Source organism: Triticum urartu, chromosome 1 (assembly GCF_003073215.2).
Source record: "Triticum urartu cultivar G1812 chromosome 1, Tu2.1, whole genome shotgun sequence".
NCBI lineage: Eukaryota > Viridiplantae > Streptophyta > Magnoliopsida > Poales > Poaceae > Triticum > Triticum urartu.
In genome coordinates, this window is record NC_053022.1 from 75,246,672 (window position 1) to 75,273,203 (window position 26,532).

At 41.9% G+C, this 26,532-nt stretch overlaps 1 protein-coding gene, 1 long non-coding RNA gene and 1 pseudogene across 5 annotated transcripts; 1 reads left to right on the plus strand and 2 right to left on the minus strand.

Annotated features, from left to right (window-relative positions):
• Positions 1 to 2,306: 2,306 nt before the first annotated feature.
• LOC125532720 lies at positions 2,307 to 3,324 on the minus strand (annotated as a pseudogene).
• A 4,043-nt stretch (positions 3,325 to 7,367) lies between these two features.
• Positions 7,368 to 18,527, plus strand: LOC125548772. Of its 4 annotated transcripts, none has more exons than XR_007301165.1 (10): positions 7,368 to 7,979; positions 8,211 to 8,353; positions 8,729 to 9,379; positions 9,464 to 9,655; positions 9,735 to 9,737; positions 9,832 to 9,952; positions 12,020 to 12,223; positions 12,305 to 12,470; positions 17,387 to 17,654; positions 17,756 to 18,527. It is a non-coding gene; the product is annotated as an uncharacterized LOC125548772 (long non-coding RNA). The 4 variants fall into 4 exon arrangements; XR_007301166.1 differs by having other exon boundaries at positions 17,777 to 18,527; XR_007301167.1 differs by lacking the exons at positions 17,387 to 17,654; positions 17,756 to 18,527 and adding an exon at positions 13,361 to 13,486.
• On the minus strand, positions 12,163 to 24,592 carry LOC125548760 (alpha-mannosidase-like). Its single transcript, XM_048712308.1, has 29 exons — positions 24,253 to 24,592; positions 24,074 to 24,157; positions 23,427 to 23,515; positions 23,150 to 23,324; positions 22,266 to 22,385; positions 22,062 to 22,145; positions 21,901 to 21,972; positions 21,684 to 21,797; positions 21,042 to 21,142; positions 20,878 to 20,971; positions 20,615 to 20,770; positions 20,440 to 20,523; positions 20,135 to 20,200; positions 20,007 to 20,063; positions 19,545 to 19,764; positions 18,925 to 19,061; positions 16,889 to 16,957; positions 16,745 to 16,804; positions 15,981 to 16,052; positions 14,982 to 15,029; positions 14,735 to 14,854; positions 14,409 to 14,474; positions 13,860 to 13,972; positions 13,413 to 13,497; positions 13,142 to 13,252; positions 12,960 to 13,055; positions 12,799 to 12,846; positions 12,646 to 12,714; positions 12,163 to 12,494 (listed from the first exon to the last, which is right to left on the minus strand). Exons 1-29 carry the CDS (start codon positions 24,451 to 24,453, stop codon positions 12,306 to 12,308), a joined length of 3,000 nt encoding a protein of 999 aa, XP_048568265.1. The 5' UTR covers positions 24,454 to 24,592; the 3' UTR covers positions 12,163 to 12,305.
• Positions 24,593 to 26,532: the final 1,940 nt, after the last annotated feature.

A 26,532-nucleotide genomic window follows, 5' to 3' on the forward strand; every position in this document is an offset into this window, starting at 1 on the left:
GCAAATAATTTTTTAAAGCACAGACATTTTTTGAATCTTGAGAACAAATTTTGAAACGGAGAACAATTTTGAAAAATCCCGACCAAATTTGTAAGCACGAACAATTTTTTAAAGCAGGAACATTTTTTGAATCTTGAGAACAAATTTTGAAATGGAGAACAATTTTGAAAAATCCCGAACAAATTTGGAAGCACGAACATTTTTTGAATATGTGAAAAAAATTGAAATCCAGTACTTTTTCTGAATTTCAAAAGTTTTGAACTTTTTTGTGTAACAAGAACATTGTTTCAAAAACTGAACATTTTTGGAATGCGAACAAAATTTAGAATTTTCGATTTTTTGAAAAAGAGAAGAAAAGAAAAAGAAATAAAAAACCAAAGAAGGAAAAGAAACAGAAAAGAAGAAAAAGAAAAGAAAAAAGAAACAAAAATAACTTAAAACGAAAAGAAGAAAAAAGAAAACAAGAAAACACGGTTTGAAAACCTTCTGGAAGGTTCCCAAAACCGGCCAGGAACCATCCAGAAGGTTCCCAAAACCGGAAAATGATCCCACGTAAAAAAAACGCTAACTGGGCCGGCTCATTTACCACTGAACATGTGCTGACGAATAGGGTTTTCCTTAGAGCATCTCTAGTGGATGGTGTAAATTTGGACGTGTATATCTCCATATACACATCCATATACACCTTGCTAAATTATACACCTCCCAGTTTTTCAGTGAAACGTGTAAATTAGGATGTGTATATTTCCAACGGCTATATTTTCAAACAGCTATATTTCCAATGGCTATATTTCCAATGGTCGTATTTCCGATCTATATAAACCACCCCTACCACCTCTCTTCCAGCACACTTCTACCTGTGACTTCTCTTCTTACCTAGATTTCTCTATCGTTTCTCACGCAACACAATGAACACATCCACTTGGGACATGAGTTCTTCGTCATCTTCATCTGGCGACGATGAACTCATACTTGCAGCATTCGCCGAGCACGAGGAGGAAGAGAGGAAGAACGCTCGACGCCATGGCGGTTCCAAGCATGGACGGCAGTCAATCGATCGAGGAAGAGATGCCGGATTTGTTCTTCTATGGGACGACTACTTCAAAGAGATTCCTCGCTTTCCCGAACATTTGTTTCGACGAAGGTTCGTAATCAGTACACTTCTCTGCTTTGGTAATTTTTTCATTTCCTTGTCTCTTTTGCTTTTTATGCACAGATTTAGGATGTCGCGTACTTTGTTCAACCGCATAGCTGATGGTATACTTGAGCATGACTATGATGGTTTTTTTACGCAAAAAAGAAGTGCTTCTGGAGCTCTTGGGTTACATCCTCTGCAAAAGATGACTGTGGCAATGCGTATGCTAACATATGGATTAGCATCTGATGGTGTTGATGAGTACATCCGGTCCGCTGAGTCTACTAATTTAGAGTCTTGCAAGAAATTTGTGATCAAAGTTTGTGAAGTTTTTGGGGAAAAGTACCTGAGATCTCCAAATGAAGAAGACATTGCTAGGTTACTTGCAATAGGGGAGGAAAGAGGATTTCCCGGTATGTTAGGGAGCATAGATTGCATGCATTGGGGGTGGAAAAATTGCCCCAAAAAATGGCATGGCATGTTTAAAGGCCATGTGAGCGAGCCCACTATGATCTTGGAAGCAGTTGCTTCACAAGATCTTTGGATTTGGCATGCTTATTTTGGTTTACCAGGGTCTCTGAATGATATAAATGTTCTTCAACGTTCTCTTGTTTTTACAAAGCTAGCCGAAGGCCAAACTCCTCCAGTGAATTATAGCATCAATGGCCATCAGTACACAATGGGGTATTACCTTGCAGATGGTATCTATCCACGATGGGCAACATTTGTGAAGAGCATACCATCTCCAACTAGCAGAAAGCATAAAACTTTTGCCAAGAAGCAAGAGGGGGCTAGGAAAGATGTGGAACGAGCCTTTGGAGTTCTGCAATCCCGTTTTGCCATTGTTCGTGGACCTGCTAAAGGATGGAAACATAAAGAAATCACTGATGTCATGAAAGCTTGTGTCATAATGCACAATATGATAGTTGAAGAGGAGCGACAAACTGGTCGGCAAAGCTGCACTTTTGAGGCAATGGGAGAAAGAGTCACAGTCTCTCGTACTCATGCGGAAGAACTGAGCTCTTTTATTCAGATGACTCACCGGATTAGAAATTTCGATGAACATGATCAGCTTAAACTTGATCTAATTGACCATGTGTGGCAAAAGTTTGGAAATAAGTGATGTCCTAGTTATAAGTTTGTAATCCATTTCTTCTCATGTAGTTATAATTTATGCAATGAGTGATGTAATCCATGTCTTTGTAATGCATCTAATTTCCTTGCAATTTCGTGCATCTTCATTCTTTTTGAGTGCAATCTCCTCTTTTCGCAATTCCAGCTATGTGTAGCGAGCATTTCTTGCCGCCTCTTTGATCTCATCCTTCTCGAGCTTTGCTGCCCACACAGTTTCTAATGACAGCTTGCAAGCACTGTCATCAGCTTTACCTCTCTTATCCTTCTTCACACCATCAGGTCTTTTCTCATGTTCAAGAGCATCAGTGCGTATCGAGGTAGCATCAGTACGTACCGAGGATGCATCACCCAGATCATTGGTGGCTGTGCCCGGACTTGCATCAATGGTCTTCTTTTGTTTCTTAAGAGAAGTTTCAACTTCTCTTGTCTGCCACTTTGGATACTTCGAAAACTCTACATAGCAATGCATCAGTGTGAAAGGCTTCTTTTTTTAAGATCCATTTCCTTGAACAAAATGTGTGCATCGTTTGTCTGCACATATAAATATGTTGTCAAAATAAGCACAACATATATAGAATATTGCACATCACATATAGAATTACAAGAAATGCGCATACCTTTTCTTCTAGTCCTTCCACTTTCTTGCCTATTTAAAATCTGCTGAAGGCAACCACAAAATTTAGAGGTCTCTCTGTTAATCGTTGTGTAACGGCAATTGATTGCATTAGCATTACGCTCCGGCCATGATGATTCCTTGTGTGTGTTGTAGTACTCTGAAATTCTATCCCAATAAGCATCTCGGTTTTGATCTGTCCCAACAATATCCAAACTTGTATTTGCCCATGCTGCTATGAGAACCTTGTCCTCATCACTAGACCAATTTTTTCCTTTGTTGGATTTTTCTTTCTCTGTTATTGCAGAACGATGCTGAGTTGATGGAGTTGCCTGCTCTCCAATTGGACTATCTGGTTGTGTTTGTGTGTAACCAAAACCAATGGTGTCCAAGAAGCTTTGGTCACCATCCATCTGCAAGCAACCAATGCATAGCTATTTTAGACCACAATCTGACATCAAATTGACATGGCCAAGCAACAATTTGCAATAGACAAATACCAAATATCAACACCAGATGGAGAAAGCATTGCAATTTCCTGCTTTTCCCCACCCACTCGGCCTCACTGCTTCGATTCAGAGCTGCCTCTCCCCTGCCCGTCGACCTCACTCCTCTCCCCAGGTCGCAAGCCGCCGGCCTCCCCAGCCCGTCGACCTCCTACCTCTCCCCAGGCTGCAGCTAGCGCCGCCCGCACCCGCACCCCGCCGCCCGCACAGCACCGCCCCGCCGCCCGCATCTCGCAGGACGCTGCCCGCAGCTAGCCTCGCCCGTAGCTAGCGCCGCCCGCTGCCCGCACAGCCTCCCCAGGAAGAAATTGTTACCTTGGGCGACGGCCGGAGAAGAAACGCGACGGCGACCTGGGGGCGAGCTCCTCCGATTCTTCCTCCGGGCGGGCGCGGGACGAAGCAGCCGTCTCGTTTTCACGAGCTGACGAGCGTGGCTTGCTCGTGTATATTTCCACACCTCGTACCGTCGTGGACTGGGCGTGGATGTTTACACGCCCTTTTACACGAGTCGCTGGGAGTAATTTTTTAGCTGGCATCGTGTATATTTGCTATACACGTTCATATAGATGATCCACTAGAGATGCTCTTACTAGGGATCGAACCCCGCTCTCCGGTGTGGAGGACAAGTGCCTTAGCCACTGCGCTGCTCCGGCGCTCACTTCATAAGTGTATCAGTGTATAAAGAACCGAACCTCACGTGTTTTTGAAGAACGAATCATTTTCTTAACTTATAGGTGGCATGGTGGGTACTATTTTGTAACTTCGGGGGTAATTTTAATGACGGACGACCGGAAGCAATAAACCTTTTATTATTTATTTTCTTAATTTTTTTGTCATATCAAGATTTTCCTACTTGACAGCCTTAGCGTATGTACAAGGTGGGGCACTGGAAAGCGTACACGATGAAACATTGATTCTTACGCATAATAAATTAAAACACCAAATTCATTTGAAAATTCAAAATTTCCCTTGAATTTTTTTTGTTTTTTTCCTCTAGGTGAAAACAATTAGTTCAACTCACGTTTATGTTTTTCTTTTAAAACTTTATGTTCTAGGTCAAAGACTAACTTCAGCTTCAATAAAGTTTTTCCGTGATGCTCAATCACTTAGCAATTTTAGGCTCTGGGGGTTTTCCTCACTTAGATTCTCAAAATTTCTTCAAGAGGTTGCTCAGGCAAAACTCCTGCAAATTTATCGTGGAGCAGCCAACCAAAAATGGTTGAAGTAGGAGGCTATTTATAGCCGGTGGAGCAGATTTAGGGGTTGATATGATCGTTCGACACACACAGACAACGTCAACATGACACATGGCAAATGGTCGGATTTTGAATGAGACGTACATGGATGGTCTTGCGGCGCTAGACATCCAACTCCTCAGGAAGAAACTTCACTTCGATGTCCTGAAGACATTAAAGCTAAATGACTTGATTGGAAGAAAATTTCCAGGTCTCTACTCTTAAAAAATAGGTTCGGTTGAGAACACAAATGAAGACTTCAATCTAACTTTCACTTGAACCCCTTTAATAGTACAGTTTTCCCTTTTGACTCAACAGAACAAACTGAAACTAGTAAACAAAAGTCTACACTTCAGCTTCATATTCCTCGCACAGGTATTCCAAGGACTTCACTGTATCACACAATTTTAGGGGTCCATACTCTTCTATGGAACCAAATCCTCGGGAACTTTCACCTATGTATACTCACAAACATATTAATCCCTTAACTGTTTTGTCATTGAATTATCGAAAACCCTCAGAGGGCACTACGTGCACTTACAAACATTAAAATCCACAAATAATCATCCTTGCTTCTAAGATTCGACAATTTCAATCAATGTTCTCATCGACATAGATTTACAAAGAATGTCGAATTATATAAGAAGCATAGCATTGCTTGGTCTTCATCGTATAATTGCATTGTTATCATAAACCAAACCAAGTTACTTTAATCACACAACAACATGCACTACACAACACATGTGTAATACTTGAGAGCGAGTCTAGCCATACCACTTTCCAAATGAAAAAAAGAGAATAATGATGTGGGTTTATAAGAAGTAAAGATATAAAGGAAGTCTTGCATCATAGAGGTTTGATCATTAGATAAATGGAATGCCTTATAATCTATGTTAACAGAGTAGGGATAGATATGCAACAGATGTGCTAGAGTTATAAGTGTATGAAATCTCTCTCAATGGATTAGTGGAGTGTACATCCAACTTACTTGCTCACGAAGACCTAAAGCATTTGAGGAGACTCATCATTGAAATATACAAGTCAAGTTCTATTACGTAAAGATCCCAAATTGTGTATGAAACATGAAGTGCATGAAAACTCTCTCTCTCTCAAATGTAATAATAGTACCTTGAAGCACTTTATGATATACGATAAAACTAGGTGGTACTTTGAAACACAAATGCATATGAAAAAGGATAGTAGTGTTGCTCCTTCCCTCTCTTTTCTTTTCTTTTTTAACTGTCAACTCTTTTTTTTTCTCCGGCACCTCCATGGTGCATTTTTTATTTGATCTCTCAAGATAGTGCAACACTCTATAATGATGTACAATTCATTCTGAATTTACTTAAAACTCAACTGAATTCAAATGATAAACATGATGCTCTAATGAATGTCTCTAGTAGTGTACGAGAATGTGTAATGGTCTAGCAGAGCATATATGAATAGTGCTCGTCCCTCCTGAGCCAGAGTCATCATTAAAAGATGCATCTATATTTACCTTGACATATTCCTCCTTCAGTTTGAGCCATCCATGTCGAACAATTCCTACCCGAGTTTTCTTTTGATCCCTCACATAATGCTTCACCAAAGCAGATATAGCTTGAGCTGTGTTATGTGATTGATGGATCACTTTGTTTCATGAATATACAAAACTTGTGTATCATTGCATTGATAGAAGGAATATAATGAGTTCAGAGAGGGGTACAACACATGACATGAACGCACACATGCGTGAACATGCTGCCTGAAGCAGAGAGACGAGGGATGGTCGGCCCGAACAAAGGATACATCACAGCTAAACCTACCAAGCCCGAAACAAGAGCGGCAATGTCGAATCAGCAAGTATTCCAACATCGCCTAAGCCAAAACCGGCGACAACACGAGTGAGCAAGGTAGCACCTTCAAGAAGGAAGTCCACGACGAGACACCATCGCCATCCGGTCCGGAGGAACCAGAGCTAGGGTTTCCCCTGAGCTCAAAGAGGGGAGAAGCCGAGGGCCTTGACAGCGCCTCCAAGAAGGAAATGACATCCACAGACGCCGCCGCTGCCAGCACCGGCAAGCCGAGCAATGATTGGCCTAAGCTGAGCAATCCCATAGTCGTTGTATCTGGAGTCAGAGATGAGGAAGCCAACGCTGGTCGGAGCCACCGTGTCAGAAGAGGGTTAGCGGGGCTGCACTTGCCATCAGAGGGTGGCACCGCCTTCGGACCCACAAGCGTTGGATCTGGCAAAAGGGAGGGTTTCGAGGCGTACAGGGTAGGGCAGGCGGCGAAGCTAACCACGAGGGAGTGGAGCGACGGCGATCGGCAATGCCGACAAGCAGGGACTGGAGGGACACAGATCCATATTGCCGTGGCCGTAGCCATCGGGACATCGGTGAGCCAGGCAAGCTGGAAGAGACGCAACTGCTGGGTCGCCGAGGCCGGAGTTGCCCGACAGAGGACGCCATCAGCCATAGACACTGGAGATACGTGGGTCCAAGGTCATCGGGGCCGGAGTAGCGCCAACAAGTACGTGTCATGAGGAGCCCCAGGACTGCCACTAGCACCATAGCCTCGTCGCCTACGCGTGAGCCGTCACCGTGATTGATGGATCATGGCGTACACGGCAATTTGGTGCCCGGGCTTAGATGCTCCCGAAATCCCTGCCGCTGGTTGCTGCATTGGGATGGTAAAAAGTAGGCCTGGCGCGTCAGAGTGAATCTGAAGAATATTAAGAATACTCGCGGTATACGACCCGCAACAGTGCGAACGAGTGGGCCATTTTCATAGCGTGGGCGTTTGTCCGTCACGGGGGCGTTGCGAGCCGTCAACCAGAATCGTGTGGACTAATCTGAGCTGTGGTCCATGACGGTAGTCTAGGTCGTTCGGAAAACCTGAGCCGTGGCGACACGAGAAACCAGATTTCTGCGGCGGCTTGTGCTTCCTCTGGCGGCGGAGCAATGGAAGCCGACGGGTTGGAGTTCCCGGCAGATCCCGTGGACCGGTGAGTTTCCCTTTCGCGATGTTCGTCTTTCGATTGCTTGTTTGCCTTGGGGGCTGGATTTTCGGTCCACGATTTTGGTGACCGCCCACCACCATCGCCGGTGACCACGCTGCGACTCGCGGGTTTCCTACAAGATCCGGTTGCGGACAGTCTAGAACATCCAGATCCGGTCTCCTTTGTGCTGCTGCCGCCCCGTGATGCCCATCCGGCTATGCCGCCTGATTCCACTGTCGGGTCAGGCTCCGCTCGGCATGAATGTGGCCGCAGCCCCGTTAGGCCGGGAGGGGAACGCCGGGGAAAAAGAATGCTTCTCTGACTCTACACAATCCAATAGGAGGGAGAACCATGAAGCACCTGGGTGAACGAAAAGGTGATGCCCTCTTTGATTTTTTTTTCAGTTTACCCTGCTCGTCAGTTGGAAACAGCAAATGCTTCGTTTCTTCTATTTAACCTGGGAGGCATATGGTGGGCTGAATAATTGATGCAATTATTAATGTCAAGGCTGTGTGCTCTCTATTATTTTAACTCTGCAAACAGATGTTATGTGGTAGTAGAATGCTCACTGAATTTGGAAATTGAAATCGATTCATGGTCATTTCAGGTTGCGGATGGGCACTGCACCACCAGACAGAACTCTGTGTGCCTCAAGAATGAGTGCACTGGAATAATCTATTCCCAAATTCGCCAAGGCTTCTATGAAGTGTGTGATCAAACTAGAACTTGGATTGAGTTTCGACTCCCTTGGTGAGGCATACGACTTCTACAACTTGTACTTGTGGGAGGTTGGCTTTGGGATATGGTATGGTAACAGACAATTAAACGCCGATAGGACTAAGTCCATGCAAGAAATTGTTTTGCGGCAGTTCAATGAGCACTGCTTGCTCCTCTGCTATTTACCTGTATGACAGTTCTGAATCTGTGACTGAGTTGCGTGGGTTGTGTACTTTAAATTTTGTTGACTAAATAACTGGAGGACCAATTTCTGGATGTGGCATCAATGGGCGGATTACATACATGCAGACGGTGGCGGGGGCGGCAAGTCGGATACTTTAGATGAACTTGGAGTGTTAAAGCAGCAGTAGGTCTGGAATGATAATCTGTTGTTTATCGAATATGCAGGTATGCTCGTAATCGGCACTACAGTGGGTGGAGAAAATTCAGAAGATGAGACCCCAAACAATAGGGGATTGTTGCTAGGAGGTCGAACATGCGATCATGAAGCTCAGGCGGCAGCAAGCCGTGAAGTTGTTCTAAGTATGAGGTTGAAAACTTGTGCCATGTTTACAGATGTAGTGCCATACTGTCCAGCTGAGCAACCATCGCAGACTAATGATGAGCGGGTGAGTAAGTACAAGGAAATGTATTATGCTGCCGGCCGTCAGTTGTCGGTATACTGACATGATGGTAAAATGCAAGTAATGCTGATGGTGGAACAAGGGTTGGCGGTGGTACTGAGGCTGCACAAGTTGAATGTTCAACATCACTGGCAAGGGACATGGTTAGGGATCATGGTCTTGCCACAGGGTTGTGTGGCCAGCCTGGGATTGCTGAGTACATGGAGAAGTGCAGAATTCCGTACAAGGTCATTTCCAAAGGAAGGGAGCAGGATAGGGTGAGTGGTGCTGGGAATCCGCCAGGTGATCCGGCGGTGAAGAGTGAGTGGGGAGAGAAGTTCTGTCATTCCGTCGGACTAAACCATGACCAGCTGTCGCTTCAGGATGTTCTTCGGTTCTATGACAACATGCTGGGCTGTTCTAGGGAACTGCGGAAGTAAGTCTTCTAACTGCTATGAGACTAAGTGCATCGAAGTTTTTGATAGCTGTACTGACGAGATGTGTTTTCTTTTTTCGCTAGGAAATGGTTTAGGTACTTCAATCCGTTTGTGGTGGTGATGTCCAAGCAAGACCTGAAGGATGAACTAGGACTTGGTGGTGAGTTATCAATGACTGGCTGGAGGTGCATCCATGGCATGATAAGTGCCAAGAAATGAAGATGTATCGCAGGTGGCTCTATAGATGGAGAGGGGTTTTCGATCCATGCTTCGTGGTAAGTGTCTCAGTGATCCACCATTTGACCGTGATAATATAGGTAGTACTGTCATTGACTGATGTGTACTTCTTCGCAGATGGTAATTACATCCAACCTTGGTTAATTCCGTCCTGCTACACATTCATGCATGGAACAGTAATTATAACTTCCAAAATGTTGCGCAATATATACAGTTCATCCCCCTTGTTCCGCTGGAGGAAGGATGGTTGCCGCTAATGTGGGACATGATGTCGAAGAAGTTGCCGATGACACGGCATTACGACGGCATAAAACTGAAGGCTTCCCCTGACGAAGGTGAACATCCTATCAATTTATTTTTGTGAAGATGTGCTCACCAACTTAGCTGTAACTTCATTATCCTTATTATCTGCAAATAATTTTCATACACAGCACAATATGAACAAGCTTAAGAGACAAGCCCTCCACGAGTGTCTGGCGCACAAGGCATTGTGGGCAGTCGTAGCACCTAGTGACTCTTGCTTCAGAAAAAAAAACCTTCTGCGAGAGAGCCGTCCTGGAAGTAGGCGATTCTCTTGTGCGCCTTACCTAATGTACTATCTTAGGCATTACTACGATCTCCGCTGACCATCATTTTGAAGATGTATGAATCATTTCAGCATAGTATATGGCGTTTCGCTCACTTTGTAGCTTGTTTCTTAGATCCATGTAAGGAGCAATCATTGTTTTACATTCATCCTTCAGTGTAGTCTGTATGAATGTCAGCTTGGGATAGCCTAAACTCTTTTGCCACATCGCCACCTTTGTTTGCTTCTCCTTGTATTCATCTACTTGCTATTTAGACAAACCAGTCAGCACTTAATGAAATCACAAAATCTAGGCCTGAACCTATGTATGGCGCCCTATCTAATGAGCCAGAAATTCCTTAATCAGTTATGAGAGTTGTTGTACTACAGCAAAATCTTACAGTATGAGAGTTGTTGTACTACATCAAAATCCAACAGTAGAGTTTACTCAAGGAAACATTTTCGCATTGAAAATTCTCCTGCTGCAGGAGAGTTGTTGTACTCAGGCGACACTTGCTCCAGCAGCAGTATGAGATTTACAAATTGTAAGGTCAGAAACCCCACACGCAAACTCGTGTGAAAATGTTGAACCCACTTCCTGCATCCAATGCCACATTTTGGACGCTTTTTGCAATCGCACGCTTTGTCATATGCCCAGCATGCAAACAACTCTGATAGTAGACGCTAATTGCCATTATGTGGCAGGATCAGCATTTCCGTGTTTTGTTTTTTGAGAAACATCAGCATTTCCGTGTAAGCCTGACGGCTCGGGATGGCACACAAAAATAACTGGGCCGTGCGCCAGGGCCTGTTCCGGCCGAGAGGAGACGGCTCCTACCGTTTTTAATGCGACTGAGGCCTACGTTATGTTTATGTCGATACCTTCTGAATACAGCTGCGAATACAACTGAAGGGGCACATCCCGATGCGTGTGGACGGATGTGATATCGAGTGCAGCTGAGACTGGGCTCAGATTCGAATTTTCGGATCATGGCCTACTACTTTTTAAAATAGTGGAGATAGATATATCATGGCCTCTCCCTAAAAAAACAGATTGTCCAACATCCTTTTCCCATTTTTTGTGGGGGCCTTTCCATTTCCTTTAAAGTAACAGAACTTGGGTAAGAAACAAGAATGCATGGATGTGAGTCGTGCCTGAAATGGGACGACATTAACGTCGTCAGGCCTAAGGCACGCTGGAGCGGCTGAGGAGCTTTATATTTAAGTCCCTGTATTTGTTTGGGCTTTTGCGTCTGCTTTTGCATCTTTTTCACATTGACAAAAAAAACGAAAAAAGCTCCTAAATAGGTGATTTTTGCTTCGGCTTTTGGCTTATACCATCATATAACAATACTGATTCGAAGCAAAAAGACTCTATTTAGGAGTTTTTTTTTTGCCAAAGTGGAAACGTTGCAAAAGCAGAAGTAAGAGCCCAAACAAACAGGGCCTAAGATTAGTCAGATAAGAGGGAGGATGCATGACGTCGCAGTTAGTTGAAAGCTGAACCCATCAGAAGTCTGGAATTCTTTGTCAAGAGACCAAGAATTTGAGGAACACATTCTTTGCTGGAGCTACGCTCTAGTCGACTGTTCTACGAGACTGCATAATAACGCTAACACTCCTACACGAAGTAGTATATAAACGGTAAAGCTGTAACTGTTGTGCCCTGTTCTGACTATATGGATAGAACAGAATGCGTTACACTGCATCTGTCACTTGTCGGACAAAGCACACACAGTGATTAGATAATGGCAGCTTGAGTGGTCAGGTTAGATCACCACGGCCTACCGATTTTTGCATAGTACGTATATCTTGAAACGGTGATTGTAAAATGAAGGTATTGCTACAACCAACGAACTCTCATGAATGGGGACTCCCCCACAAAGAGTACATATGCAGCGGGGTCAGCTTAGCTCAGCCCGCCGGAACTGGACCAAATATGGAGCTCACAAGTCATTCTTCATAGAAACGGAAGGCACATTTGCTGGGAAAGTTGTGACTGGGCACATTTATTGCTGTACAAGGACATAACTATCAGAAGGTACTTGCTCACAGAAATGAAAGGCACAATGATCTCCTAGAACATGTACGGAATTACATAAAGATATCTCTTTTTTTGCAGCTCACAGTTTCAGCAAGAATGTGCGTATCTCCATGGGCCCCAGCTCGACAACAAGGGATTGACTGTCAACCGGGCTACCGGTAATTGGGGCAGGACCACTTTCGGTGTCTCCGACAACCCTCCACTTGAGCTTCCTCATCGCCTCCTTCTTTTGGTTGGCGGACAGGTTAGTTTCAGTCCATTCCTTGATCTGCGCAATGGAACAGCACTGAGCAAGTGAGCATTTCGGGCTAGATCTCTTTCCGAAAGGAAAAATATTCATGAGTATAATTCATGCGACAGAACTTTTTTTACAACAAATTCTTATCATGCAAAGAGATAAAGTACAATAAATTACTTACAGTTTTCTTTCCAAACAATTTTTTCAGTTCAACTTTTGCCATCACTGAGTACTGTGGGTCCTCCGCAGCCTGCAACTCGGACAAAAAATTGTTCAGTGAACAAAGTAGAAATAAATATGATATAAACTACAGTTATGTAAAGTAGGAATATACCTGAAACAAATGTGCCAAGCGGAGAAGTGCGGTACCATCATCGAGACTCTGAAATATTAAGCCACACTCTGTTAGTGACTAATAGATGCTATCAATATTCAGATATATAAGGTCCGAGATAAATAGTTTTTTTTTGAGAAATTGATAAATAAATTGTGAACCTGCAAGGTGATGATTGCCACATTATCAGGAAGACTGTAATTTGCATTCATCATGCTTGCTTTCACAACACTGTAGGATTTCCAACTGCTCTCATCCTGTAAGAACAATATTACAGCTGTAGGTAGGAATAATGACATGAAAATACTTAAGAAAACAGGCTGACAGAACTATACAAATATACCTCATGAGCGAAACCAAGAAGAAAGGGTGAATAAACTTTTTGTCCTTGTGTCCTCCGCCAGTGAGCTCCATGTCCAAGCTTGTTGACATTGACATAATAAGTACCCCTAGCCTGTAATAGTTTGTATGAGGCAGAGTTAATTTTCTGCAGGGGAAACAGTACTGTGTCCTACTGTGTGTATATGTTGATTTTTATATAGTGAACTTGGTGCGATGTCAGGTCGGTACTGGAGGAAATAGAAATGGATACTATGCTGCGAGTGAATGTATACCACGAGCCCATCACATTTTCTGTCAACGCAAACAGTTTCATCCAGTGGCTCCCCCACACCTCTGCTATCATCATGAAGTATACGCCTGACATGCACAGTATCATGATTAGAGGTTGAGCTTACAAGGGCATGCTGAAATTGATTACACAGATTTGTGATTGATTTCAATAGGTTGATAACAAAGTTGGTAAAGATCTCTATAGTTAAAAATACACATTAAACAGTATATTGCATAGTAAGTTTAAACATAGGTGGTTCCAAAAGAGATAGATGAGAAACTGCTACTTTTAGCTGTTTTAATGGACACATTGGCATTTCTTTGTAGTTCAAGCTGTCTGCTAGCTTCAAGACAATGCTACCATAGTTAGATATAGAAACCAACTAGAATTGGATCAGTCTATCCTGGTAAACAGCACAAATATGGTACTGCAATAGAAGCTATAATACCTGTGGAACATCATTTCTATTTGACCATCCTGAATGCTTGAAGCTCCAACAGCACGATCAACAAGGACACTAAGTTCATATTTCCCATCTGTTACATACATTCCGAGATTGACCTGTAATGTCAACACGAGAGAAAAATCTGTAAGAAAATAGAACTATTTAAATAACAACAACAGCCACGAAAGCATGATGAAATAGGAAATTTTATTTGGGGAACCAAAAATGAGGGAGTGTCATGCATAGTCCTGAAAATAAATGCTCTCTTATACATCCTTTTTCCCTGGTGGCTTCGCTATATGCAGGTGTAAAATTATTCCAGCTTTGTGCCTACTGATGACAGAATTATATAATTAAGTACATAATTTTGTAATTGTTATATTGAAATGGAGGCAAAATATTTGTAATCAAAAGGAGTTTGACAGAAGTTTCAAAAAGCAAAGAAGAGACATAGCTAGCTCTACTTTTAGAATTATCTATATTAAAAGTATTATTATTATATATTGGAAATCAAAGAGTATCTCAGTATTAAAATGTGAATAATGTTCATACGGGATAGTAATTTCCTGCAACCGGTTGAGTCACTTGAAGATCCCAATCTTCCCTGTAGTCTCTCACCTATAGATGAAATCACGAAGAACGTGGGTGTAAAAGGAGAGTACAGAGATTCAAAAGTCAAACGTATTAAATCAGATAGATGTTCAGTAGGGCCTTAACAGTCACCCATAAAATAATTCAGGAAAAATATGAGAAGGTTGGCTTATGATATATTCCGTATTTAAGAATATTTCATACAGTAAGATAATTTTTTACCAAGGTACAAAGAAATTAATTAGATCGTAACAAATATCTGAAGCATAGCTCATATTGATAGTTACCCTCTTGAGAAAATCCCTTCCATTCGAATCTGTATAAAAAGTGTGGTTTGTGACCATATTTGCTGTCAGTCTTGTGATGACCTCCTTTCCTATGCCATCATTGACCGGGATTGGCCCAATCTTTCACATATGAGAGGAAAAACAAAATAAACTTCAGTGCATGTTCAATAATGATGGATATCATTTTTTCTGGAATGGAGAAATACAATTCAGGCCCTTATTCTCCGAAGTAGAGGAAATTACTAACCGTGTATTCTACTTCAGCATGCTCCTTATCCTTATATAGTCTTGTAACCTAGACATAGAATGTTTTAAAAGATAATCAAAGAGGGCTTTATCATAATTAATATATTACACCTGAAAAATAAGATGTTGACATGAAGGCACGAGGGATTGACAAGTCATAACTGAAACTGTACTAGAAGACAATTACAGCTAAAGTAATTTCGAAGGGGTTGGAGAATGCGATATGGCTGCTAGCTCGACATGGCGAGTGATGACCGCCTTCTGCTCTTGCAAGGCAGTGGCACAATTTTTAAGGTGAAGTTCAGCGATGATGCAATTGGCAAAGATGGCGTAGGTGGCCCTGGTGATGAGGTCATGCGGATGAAGGACGAGCTCGACAAGCCCAGTGGAGATCATAAAAACTATTGTACTAGAGTTTGGAAGAGGCTCTTTCCTCGGGTAATATAGAAGAATTGTTTTTCTATTATAACTTGATTTATTCGTCATAGGGGTTTCCCGAATCAAATCTAAGTAACAAATCGTATATCTTATCTTTGTATGGCTTAAGGCCGAAACCAAAGCTTCCACTGAGAGATCATAGGGATCTTCTTCATAACTTGATGCTTGGATGGGCCATGTATTACATAACAAATTTGGACGACCCACTACTTCTCACTTGAACAGGAGGCACATTGGGTCCAGACATCAAGAAGTTTAGCCTTAGCCACATGATATGTTCTTTTCGTGGTGACCTTAAGTTGTTGGAGCTAAATAATATCTAAAATTTGTCATATATAGGATCGTGAAGTCCTATAGTCATCTATCTTTTCAGAAAAACTTAGCACATAAAAGTGCAACAGCAGAGAAGGCTAAAATTAGTGTTGTGGTTTTAGTTCAAATATGAACTAAACCACGGCACTTATTTTGGATCGGAGGGAGTAGCAAATAGATTCCATGTAATGCTATTAATATAGGCTCAAAATTAATCTCAATCCTCGATTTGAGTAAATTTATATCTGACCTGATAAATCCACGGGCTGAATTGCTGGTGGACTTCATCAACCAGAGGTCCACGGATGACTTTTAACGGTACCTAATATAGAATAAACATAAATCAATAGATCACATAGAAAATGTATTTAAAGTTTTTAAATAGTAAATAATGCAGAAGTGAAGTTATTCAAGTAACATTAGAAAGGTAATCCAAGTACTCAAGTGCTATCTCTTTGTTGGGTGTGGGTTAGTGTGTGAGATGGTACGGGAAAACATGACTAGCTAGTAGAGGTCATGTGTGAGTCAAGTTGTAAGCCCATGTTGAGTTGCATATATAAGGGTGTGGAAGTCCTACTCCTAGGGATCAAACCATCCAGAAATTTCCCCCAAAATCCACATCTTTTATAATAGCCTGAGAGACTAACTGGATTATATTTTGACTGTTCATCATGCCTTTTGGACCTATATAGTTCAAGTCTTGTGATGTTAGGTACCAAAAGGGAACAATAATAGATACCATGGCTTCATCTGCTCTATAGTTTGCACAAAATATATCAGCAAAGAAGTTGTACTAAATCAGCGACACTTATTTTGGGATGGAGGGAGTACTATTTATTGTATCTTTTGGAGGTATGTGATCAACAACTGTAGTTTGCTGAGAAGATAAACTAATGCAGAAAATACATAAAGCACAAGTAATTTTGGAGTTAATGTTAATAATATACACTGATTTTAAACGGTGCATAGATGAACAGATAAAAAATTGAACTTAAACATGCAAGTTAGTATTACCGATCTTGAAACAACAGTCGGTGTAGACCCATCTGGTCTAAAAATATAAGCTCCAGATGCCTGGATTAAAACATATACAGACAAATAATAAACGTGTGAAACAGGTATAATTTAATAAAGAAAAAATTAGCTCCATAATGAAACCTGTGAATCCGCGCCATCACCATTATTTGAACCATACCAAAGAAAGCTCTGTTGAATTGGTAAATCCACCTAAAATAGATATAAAATTTTGCTACTGCATATCAGGATGAATAAACATGTGGTAGGACTCCTGTAACTTGCGAACATAATAAATTTCTTTAAACTCTGCATACAAAAGCAGTAAGGAAAAGCAATGTTGATCGACTATGAGAATTATCTTCCGGCAATAATTTTCAATACCATGTATTATGCACGGCATATTGCTTAGCTTGCAAAGTATGCGAATGCATAAACCAGGTACTCCCTCCGTTCCAAATTACTCGTCGTGGTTTTAGTTCAAATTTGAACTAAAACCACGACGAGTAATTTGGAACGGAGGGAGTACAAGCTAAATCGAATTTTAGATGATGTAACATTCTTTGTAACAAAATATTAGACAAAATGGTCAATGGCCAACAATGGTAAATTATAGGGCAGTGTTTGTTCATGCCATTGCAGAGAAACCTGCTTCGGGAGGCTTCAGGTTTGCATTACCGAAAAAGGCTTTCGCCCCGCTTATAAATAAAGCAAACCACCAATGCATAGACAGGTTTGTATTACAACTTTGCGAAGAGCTCTATCTCTCCTATCCGCTGCGACGCCATCGATCTCCAACTGGTCCTCGACAGTCGGGCCTGCTGCGGAAGTCTGACCTCCAGGCCCTGATCGACAAGATCACTGGCCGTTTGACAGTGTGGAAAGCTCCTCTACTCACCCGCGCATGAAGGTTAGTCAAGCTTAACTCAGTCCTCACTCCGTCCTTGGTGTATCAGATGGTCTCGCTTGACCAACCGCCATGGTCTATCAACTGTATCGTGTATCGACAAGTTTCGCCGCGGCTTCTTCTAGCGCGGCGGGGAGGAAGCCGAAGGTGGGCACTACCTTGTTGCCTGGAACGTTGCCTGCTTTCCGCGTGCATCGGGGCGCCTCGGCATTCACAACCCACGGCTGCTCAATAAGGCTCTTGCATCAGATGCCGCTGACTCGAGAAAGTAGTCCACGACAAGCCATAGCAAGGGATGTCAATCTCCATTCCCCGCGAAGCAGAGGACCTGTTCCTTGTCCCTAGGCCACAGATCCAGGCTATGTTTCTGGCATGATTGGTGGATCAGCAGGCGTAGCATCTCCCAGGCGGCTTCTCCCCCATCCACCTTGCTGCCAGCTCTCTGACCAAGCGCCGGAGGACCTGAGCCACATCTTGCTGCAGCGCTCCTTCTCGAGGGAGGTTTTGGTACTCCATCCTGCTTTTCGATGCGCCTTGATTGATTCACTCCTAGGGCTGCAACCTCTGTAGCGGAATGGTAGCCGGCGCTTAGCGTGGCTGTGGCACCAAACTGCTGGAAGGAGGTGAGCTCGCTGATCATGTTATGTGGACCAGTCCATCAAATGTGGAGTCTTACTCTTATCCCTTATTTACAGTCCTAGTTTTTTTGGGTGGAATTCCAGTCCTAGTTGATTAAGCATCTTTGTTAGGAAAGAGTCCAGTCAGTTTAGAGATTGTATTAGAGTTTCAATTTCAGTTTTGCTAAAGTCTTGTCTATTATATAAAGGGGCCGACCCCTCTCAATAAAGCAGAGAAGAATATTGTCTTTTACTTTTATCTACTTTTGAGTAATCAGGGTTAGGTCAGTAGTAGATTCTTCCAGATCATCCTCTGCATGTGATCGCTCTGGCTGGAGCTGAACAAGCGTGTCTCCAACAAGGTGGCCACCATGCCGGCACTATTTTTTTTTTCTTTTGGCTAGTGCCTATATGCCAACCTATCTAGCAAACACCAATTCTCACAATGATACCTACCAGCAACCGCACTATGATCACTCAAATTTGAACATATAAACTGAAAAAAAAACTGTTTTCTGATCTAATTTTGCATATGCACATACATATTGATAAGTAACAGTCTTTAATTTATCTTTTATACTTAACTATTTGTGAAATTTTACTGGACACAAATCAATTTACTTTTTATAGCAGAACCAGAATGTGTTAGGACTCACTCCTGTGATAGAATTGAACATCCGCGTAAGTTGTCCAGATGCTGACGAAAATGTCATCTTTAGAGACCCTGGTCCAACTTCAACTGTGTCTTTGCTTGGAGAAGCGATGGTTGAGACATACCCCATTCTGTTAGATCCTGGATAGTTCAATGGTAAATGATGTAAAACGAATAAATAAATTAATAATAAACACTCAGATGAAAACCAGATTTTTCATATTGACGTAGCAAAGAATGTAATCACTAATCATATTTGTAGTGTGTTGCACTTGAAAGAACCATAAATTTCTGCTTAGTGATTAACGTTGATGTTAGTGAAGATAACAAAAATAATTTGAAAACTCGTCATTAATCTGAAGAGAACTGAAGCATACATCGCATGCCATATTATCTGTACATATGAAGAAAAACAGAGTAAGAATATACTCTCTTGTAATACCCTGTTATCCAGTTCATCACCTTCACCAGAAATATATTATATCATCACTACATTGTACATAAACAAAAGTTTCTTTGATCTAACAAGAATAAAATCAAGCAGCTCTTCCTAGTGGGAAATTCACAATTTTATCAAAAGAATATAAACCGGAATAGAATATCTTAAGCAGATGCAATTTTCACCTGCTCCCTTGGGCTTTGAGACGAAATAAGTATTCCATCCCATTGGTGGCACAGAAGCTTGAAACACTAGCCAATATTTCGGGGGTTTGTCTGTATTGATTCCGAGATAAGCCTTCACATACAACTTCCTTAAATTGCTAGTCACATTATCTACCTCAACTAGTTGTGAATCGACAAAACTTCCATCAGAGCTTTTTACGACTAGGTGTAAGTCATTGACCTGAAAAGGGAAAATAATTATGGGTATGTACAAGTAAATTAGCTCAAGAACCTAGGATTAAAAACAGGTACAAGCCTTGACGGCATATTTCTTTCCATATGTCACAAAGTACCAAAAGGTTTGAAATAATTGAGTGCATATTTATCTCCTAGTGAGCCTCGATACACTTCATCTGCATTGTTCTGTTACAGAGAACCAAAATCTATTGGATAAAAGTGCACAATATAGGTTTAGACGCATACCGGAACCCGTATGAAGTCACTATGTTCCCACCCAAGAGGATTATAAGCAGTTATAACCTGCAGAAGATATTCTAAGTATGTGCAACATCATAACTGGCAAACATTACGTTAAAACAGATAGTACTTACTAAACCCTTTCCTCCTGAAATTTGTTCCTCAGTTGAAGGGCAGTAGCTTATATTGAGCAGTTGGCACTAAAAAAATTATTTGCCAATGGAACTGTTAGATCACGTAAACATATTCGGCGAACAAACTAGGCTATGTGTAAAGAGTAATGTGCTGTGCTAAAACAGAGCCAAATAATTAATGTTAAATAAGATCATACTGTCGTGTTTCCTTTCGAGATGAAGAAAGGTGATGTCGACATATATGTACAAACAGAATGTGATAATCATAAATACTATTACAGAAAATAAAGTCCATCCTAACTCACCTGACTAAACTTTACTGCTGGAGACATACATGTTCCCTTAGAGCTTGTCAGACAAGCCAGAGCAGTATTTACACCTTTCTCAACCTACAAGATGTGAATAGCCACTCCATAATTTTGTATGAAAAACTGGAAGAGCATTTTCACCGAAGCATTTCTGCAAGAGAAAATTATAAACCTGAGATGCTCCGAGAGCAAGGCGTTTCGAGTAATCGTCAGTTGTGTGTTGTTTTGCTGTTCCTGAGACGGCATCATGATGCTGGGCGATTCCCAGTGGGTCTTCCAAGCTAGAAGTGAATGATCCTCCCACAAGAAATTCTATTTGACGTGCAGCCTGTTAGAAAAGGCCATTTCCTATAATTAGCCACTTTTAACTTAAATACATGATTTTTAATCACCACAATTCTGTGGTTGTAGGTTTGTATTAAAAATATATGATACCAGGTAATATCCACTGAGCATTCGAACATATCCCTTGAAAGTTGGACGGCTAGTAAAATACCCAGTCCAGTAAGCATTTGTTGAATCAGCATATCTGCAATATGCAATGGCATTAGGGAGTAAAGAATGAACTCTTATCATTTTAGTGAGTATCGATAACTTACGGGAAATAATCATCGCGTTTGAGTGGCCAAGATTCATTTGATGCATGTTTTGCATCAGTGTAAATGGATGGAGTAGAATACAGCGCATGCACTCGTCCATCCTGCGGTGTTCAGGACATAATTTCTTATCTTCAAATAGTTTCAGGACATTAGTTAACCATGTATATCATCGAACTGCATAGATAACTGACTTTAACTAATGTGTTCAGTAGATGTTAAGATTCATTTTACAGGAGGAATATGGAATTAGTTATGTATGTTCTTCTCTTCCTGAATGAAATGCAGTCTTGTAACCCTGTCACCATACATGAACATAGGGGCAACACTCAAAGCTCATAAATATTATGCATGTCCTTATAATATATACGGTTTTCTTGCGCCCCCCCCCCCCCCCCCCCCCCCCCGATTGGGATGTGCACTAGGTTCCAGAGCTGTGGCTTGTAAATACTGTTTTTATCTTTTCAATACAATGAAACGCAAGCTTTGCATTTTCTTGAAAAAAAAATATGGTTTACCTTTCAAGAAAAAAGTATGAGTCAGCGGAATACCAAGAAAACGATAGCAGAACAGTATACATCAAAACTTGAGAGCCTCAACAAGTCAACTAGCATTCTGACAGTCGAGATCTATTAACCAGCATACCTTGTTCACGTAATGAATAAGTCTATCCATATTCCGGAACCAGGATTCAGCATACTGATAATTAAAATCATCACCCATGGTCCACATTATGTGGTTTGTACGCGTAACGTTTGCCTGATTAATAGAAACACCAGAAGTCAGATCCAGGTTTTTGTTCAAAATCTACTTCCGAATTGGTCGAGTAAACCAAAAGCTTTTACAACAAATGAAAGTTTACCTGTGCTATGGCTGCAGAAACAAAATCATTAACGCGTTGTTCAACATTAGTGTCAAACAGCAACGGGTCGTCCTACAAATGATTGTTAATGAATATTAAATATGTTAGAGTTTCTTCCAAGAACTAGAGGTCACTGAAACTGCTTGCCTAAAGCCATTTACCTGAACAGGTGTCATGTCATTCAAAACTTCAAAACTAAACCCATCGGGAGGGCTATAATGGACAGGAAATGCATTCGTAAAGATCTGCAGTTCAGTCATACATTTAAATGAACAGAATACAGGCCACTATTTTCAACATAATCATACATGCTGATGAATAGAATGCATATAATTATTTGCAACACAAGAATACTATGTAGTAACCTGAGAAGATGAACCAAATGTTCTTGAGCCCTGCCATATAACTTCCAGGCCTTTATCGTCTTTACGCTTTGCCCTATCTTGGTAATCAATTCTTGCAAAGTGCACAGAATCAAAACCAAGCTACAGTTATAACAACAAAAAAGCAAATATAAAATCTCCACATTATAGGAATGTTCCAGGAAGAGATATAAGATCACAGATAAAATTATGAAACAAGATTAAATGTTTTTCAATCAGTCGTCATATCACAACATAAAACTGAGCAGTAAACTTTACCAGCATAAGCAGGAGGACCTGTAACTCCAGACTAGTAAATGAAAATTAACTAGTGCTGGTCTAATGGTAAAGGGAGACCATGATGCTACCAAGTTGACAAACCACTAATGAAGTTTAATCAGACCCACCTACTCAATCTTGCCCCACTTTACCATGACTCCGATCTAAGATCTGTTTAGCTATTAACCAAACCATATAAAAATGAGAGATTAAACAAGGGACTACGTTTGTAACTAAATTATCTCCTGGAAGAAATCTCAACCATGACAATCCACCTGGAAAAAACTGGAGTTTTCAAATCCTGTTGTATTTACCTCTTGTTTTGCAAAAATATGTCGAACTTAGAGGAATCAGATTGCAGTGAACTGAGATGTGAAAAAAAATCAGTCCAACTGTATAATTTATAGGCATGCGGCATGCTTACTATACTGATTTCACATTATCCTTCTGAGAGCAGAGGCAAGATGCTAACACAAAAAGGCTACTAAGTTCTGATGTTCCGAGGAAGAGTCATGTTTTTGTACTACAATAATATAGCAAAACTTTATACTAGTAATCTAGTACTTCAATGCTTTCAGAACAATTTGGAAATGTGATGTTAACATTACCTCTGTTCCTAGCAAATAAGCTTGCACAGCAGAATGACCGAAAGGATCGATTTGCCAGCCAGCTCTTGGAGTCTTGTTGAATTGTTTTTTAATCACCCGATGACCAAGTGTGGTCTGATCAATCATGTCAATATAATGGGTGGCAGCTTCATCATGCATACACCACCCACCATTTCTGAATCGTAATATCCAAAGTTTATCGAAATTATATATTATATATACGCTTATTTATTTATTTATAAAAGATCCAAGGAAATAATGAAATCACATTACATACATGAACTCGAGCTGACCAGAATCAACTAGCTTGTGCACTATGGCCTGGATTTTTGGGCTTTTCTCTACCCACCACCTTTGGAAGAAGGCCTAAATGCAAAAGACATAAGTCTTATTCAGAGTTATGAAGATTTAATATAACTTATCAAGTAACATAAAGAGAGAAACAATTTTCTGGCCAACAATTTTCTATGTAACTTCCACAAGAGACATTGTACTCCATATATACCATGTCGCCGGATGCCGCGGCTGATTCATACGGCCAATCATTACAAGCCAACTGAAGGATGAACAGTCCTATATATAGAATCGTCGAGCAAGATATGGTCATTATAATATCGTTTCCGGATAAGCTGATCACGTGAACGGTGTGGCCCCACCACCGAATTAACTAGATGGGGTTGCCGGCCGACTTGCACTGAAACAGTGGGTTTGATTCGTGCTCTTTTAAAACGAGACCACCCATCCGTGACACAAGCAAGCAAGCAGCAATGACTGTTCAATCATTACTGTGTTCAACTTCAATCACGACGACGAGGTAAAAGAAGATATTTCCGTGGGCAAGGTAAAGTGGAGACAGAAACAAGGGAAGAAACGTCCAAAGCAAAGGGGAAGAAAATTCGACGGGAATTTGGGCGAGCACGTGACCTGCTCCGCGACGACGAACTTGCGGCCAGGGTCCCTCGCCAGTGCGTCCACCACGGAGTCCAGCGTGTTCATCACGCACGCGCCCTGCAGCAATGCACGCAGACGGGAGAAATCACGAACCGCGGCCATGGAAGACGGCGAGCGATAGCGGGCGCGCGGGAGGGAGGGAGGCGGCGCACCTGGATGGAGTTGTTGGACCCGACGTAGTACTGGTCGACGGTCTTGAGCCAGCCGACGTCGTCGTGGGAGTGCGGCACCAGGTGCACGTTCAGCAGCCCGGCCACCGTCCCCGCGCTCGTGTTGTACGCCACGTACCCGTGCGCCTCCCTCGCCGCCGCCACGGCGGCGAGCAGAACCAGCAGGACCAGCGGCAGCGCCATGGCTCGAGTCCTCGGTGCCTCCGTGCGAAATGGTCAGCCTCGCTCGCTTCGTTCCCTCGGGAGTGGGGCGGCGGAGTGGCCTAAATACACGGGTGGGGCGTGCGCTGGCTGGCCGGCCGGCTGGCGGGCATTTGTGCCTTTGTGGAATGTCGGTTTATTTTACTATGGAGTCGCCGGCAGTCAAGGAAAGGGCGCTGCCACCGATAGCAGGTCCATGCGTGTGTACGAAACCGAAAGAGTAAACTACCGGTGTCTTCGATTGAAATTTTGGAAGATCAATTCATTGATTTTTTTTCCCAATCGGAAATATTTGGTCCATGGGAATGGATTCATCAAAGATTTCAATGTAGTACTCCCTAATTTCCGATTAGGCTTATATCTTACTTAGACACATGGAATTAATTGTTATATCGGAAATCTTTGGTTCATAGGAATGGATTCATCAAAGATTTCAATGTAGTACTCTCTAATTTTTTATTAGGCTTATATCTTATTTAGACGCATGGAATTAATTGTTATATCAGAAATCTTTGGTTCATGGGAATGGATTCATCAAAGATTTCAATGTAGTACTCCCTAATTTTCGATTAGGCTTAGGCTTATATCTTATTTAGACACATGAAATTAATTGTTATATTTATTAGCTTAATGGCCGTGTGATGCCACCAGACGATAAACATACTGAAACAGAAGGCGAGAATCTGTTAGGGCATGTACAATGGTGCTATCTTAGGAGTGCCACGTAGGATAAATGATGAGGTGGAAGAGAGAGAACTCATAAGAAAAGGCTTGTTTTCTCTTATTTAAGGACAAGAGATGATCTCTTAGCACAATATGTCTCACCATATTTTTAGGAATTGCTAGTTATTGAAGATAAGGCTAAGAGATGACCCATTGTAGATATTTTTCTTTGTCATCTCTACATTACATGTAAAACTTAAGATAAAACTATCTTATCAACTATTGTACATGCCCTTATATGACTTCCTCATGCGAGTGGCGGATCTTGAATTTGAAACCAGGGTGGTCCTTATTTTTTTACAACAAACATGCAATACTAGGGAAAAGCCTAGCAGTAGCACGTGTTGGAGACGTAGTAGTGGCGAGGGCGCGCGCTACTGATACGGCGCTACAGCTAATGTTCAGCAGTAGCGCAGGTTGGGGTGCGCTACTACTGTATCGTGTTTTCCATCTAGGCGCTACTACTACTCCTTCCTAGCAGTAACGTGTTTCCCCACCTAGCGCTACTACTACACCTTCCTAGTAGTAGCACATTCTAGGCTACGAGCGCTATTGGTAAAGTTTGCCATTTTTCCTACTACATATTGCCGATGTATTTGTACTGGTTTATAGTAGTCTCATCATATAATTTTATGATTATGATGAGTTATCAATTCAGTGGGTGGAAAATACATGGATTAGATTCAAGTAGAGTAAACATGGTGCATATCCAAAGTAAAAGTGATCAAGTTTGGATTAGTAGTACTGGATTAGTATGATCAAGTTTGGATTAGTAGTACTTTGCACCTTATATTGCCTTCATTTGAATCTAATCCATGTCTTTTCCACCCACTGATATATATAGGGGCTGTTTGGTTCTACGCCTAGCATTGCCGCACTTTGCCACACATTTTTGCCAACCTTGCCTAAATTGGCAAGCTGTCGTGGAATTGTCACGGGAGATGTCCTAGTGAAAGGACTTAGTCGTGGAGCCATCGCAACTAGAAAGCTTAAAGGGGTTAATCGGCACAAAGGACACGAGAGGTTTATACTGGTTCGGCCCCTTGCGGTGAAGGTAAAGCCTAGTCCAGTTGATGTGGTGTTGCTAAGCTTCGATGACCAAGGAGCGAAATACGCTAGCTTGGCTTCCCGATCTGTTGTTTCTTACCCTAAGCCGCCACCGGGTCGTCCCCTTATATACACGGGTTGACGCCTGGCGACTTACAGAGTCTCGGCCGGCTCATATAACGTGTCCGACTCGGTGACTTCCTTTACATGCCTTTCTTTACAAGTCTTTCTTACACATGGCGGTTTACAATCACGGGCCTCAAGCCGCCTCTGGGCTTGGGCCTACTACAA

Bases quoted from the DNA above. Each gene is read 5' to 3' on its own strand.
- LOC125548760 (XM_048712308.1), bottom strand. From the start codon at position 24,453: ATGGCGCTGCCGCTGGTCCTGCTGGTTCTGCTCGCCGCCGTGGCGGCG. The intron at 20,771-20,877 runs GTATCATATATT...CTTTTCTAACAG, and splicing joins TGCTCAGTGGATATTACCTG to GCTGCACGTCAAATAGAATT. The intron at 16,958-18,924 runs GTGAGTCCTAAC...TATCTATTTTAG, and splicing joins TGTTCAATTCTATCACAGGA to GTGGATTTACCAATTCAACA.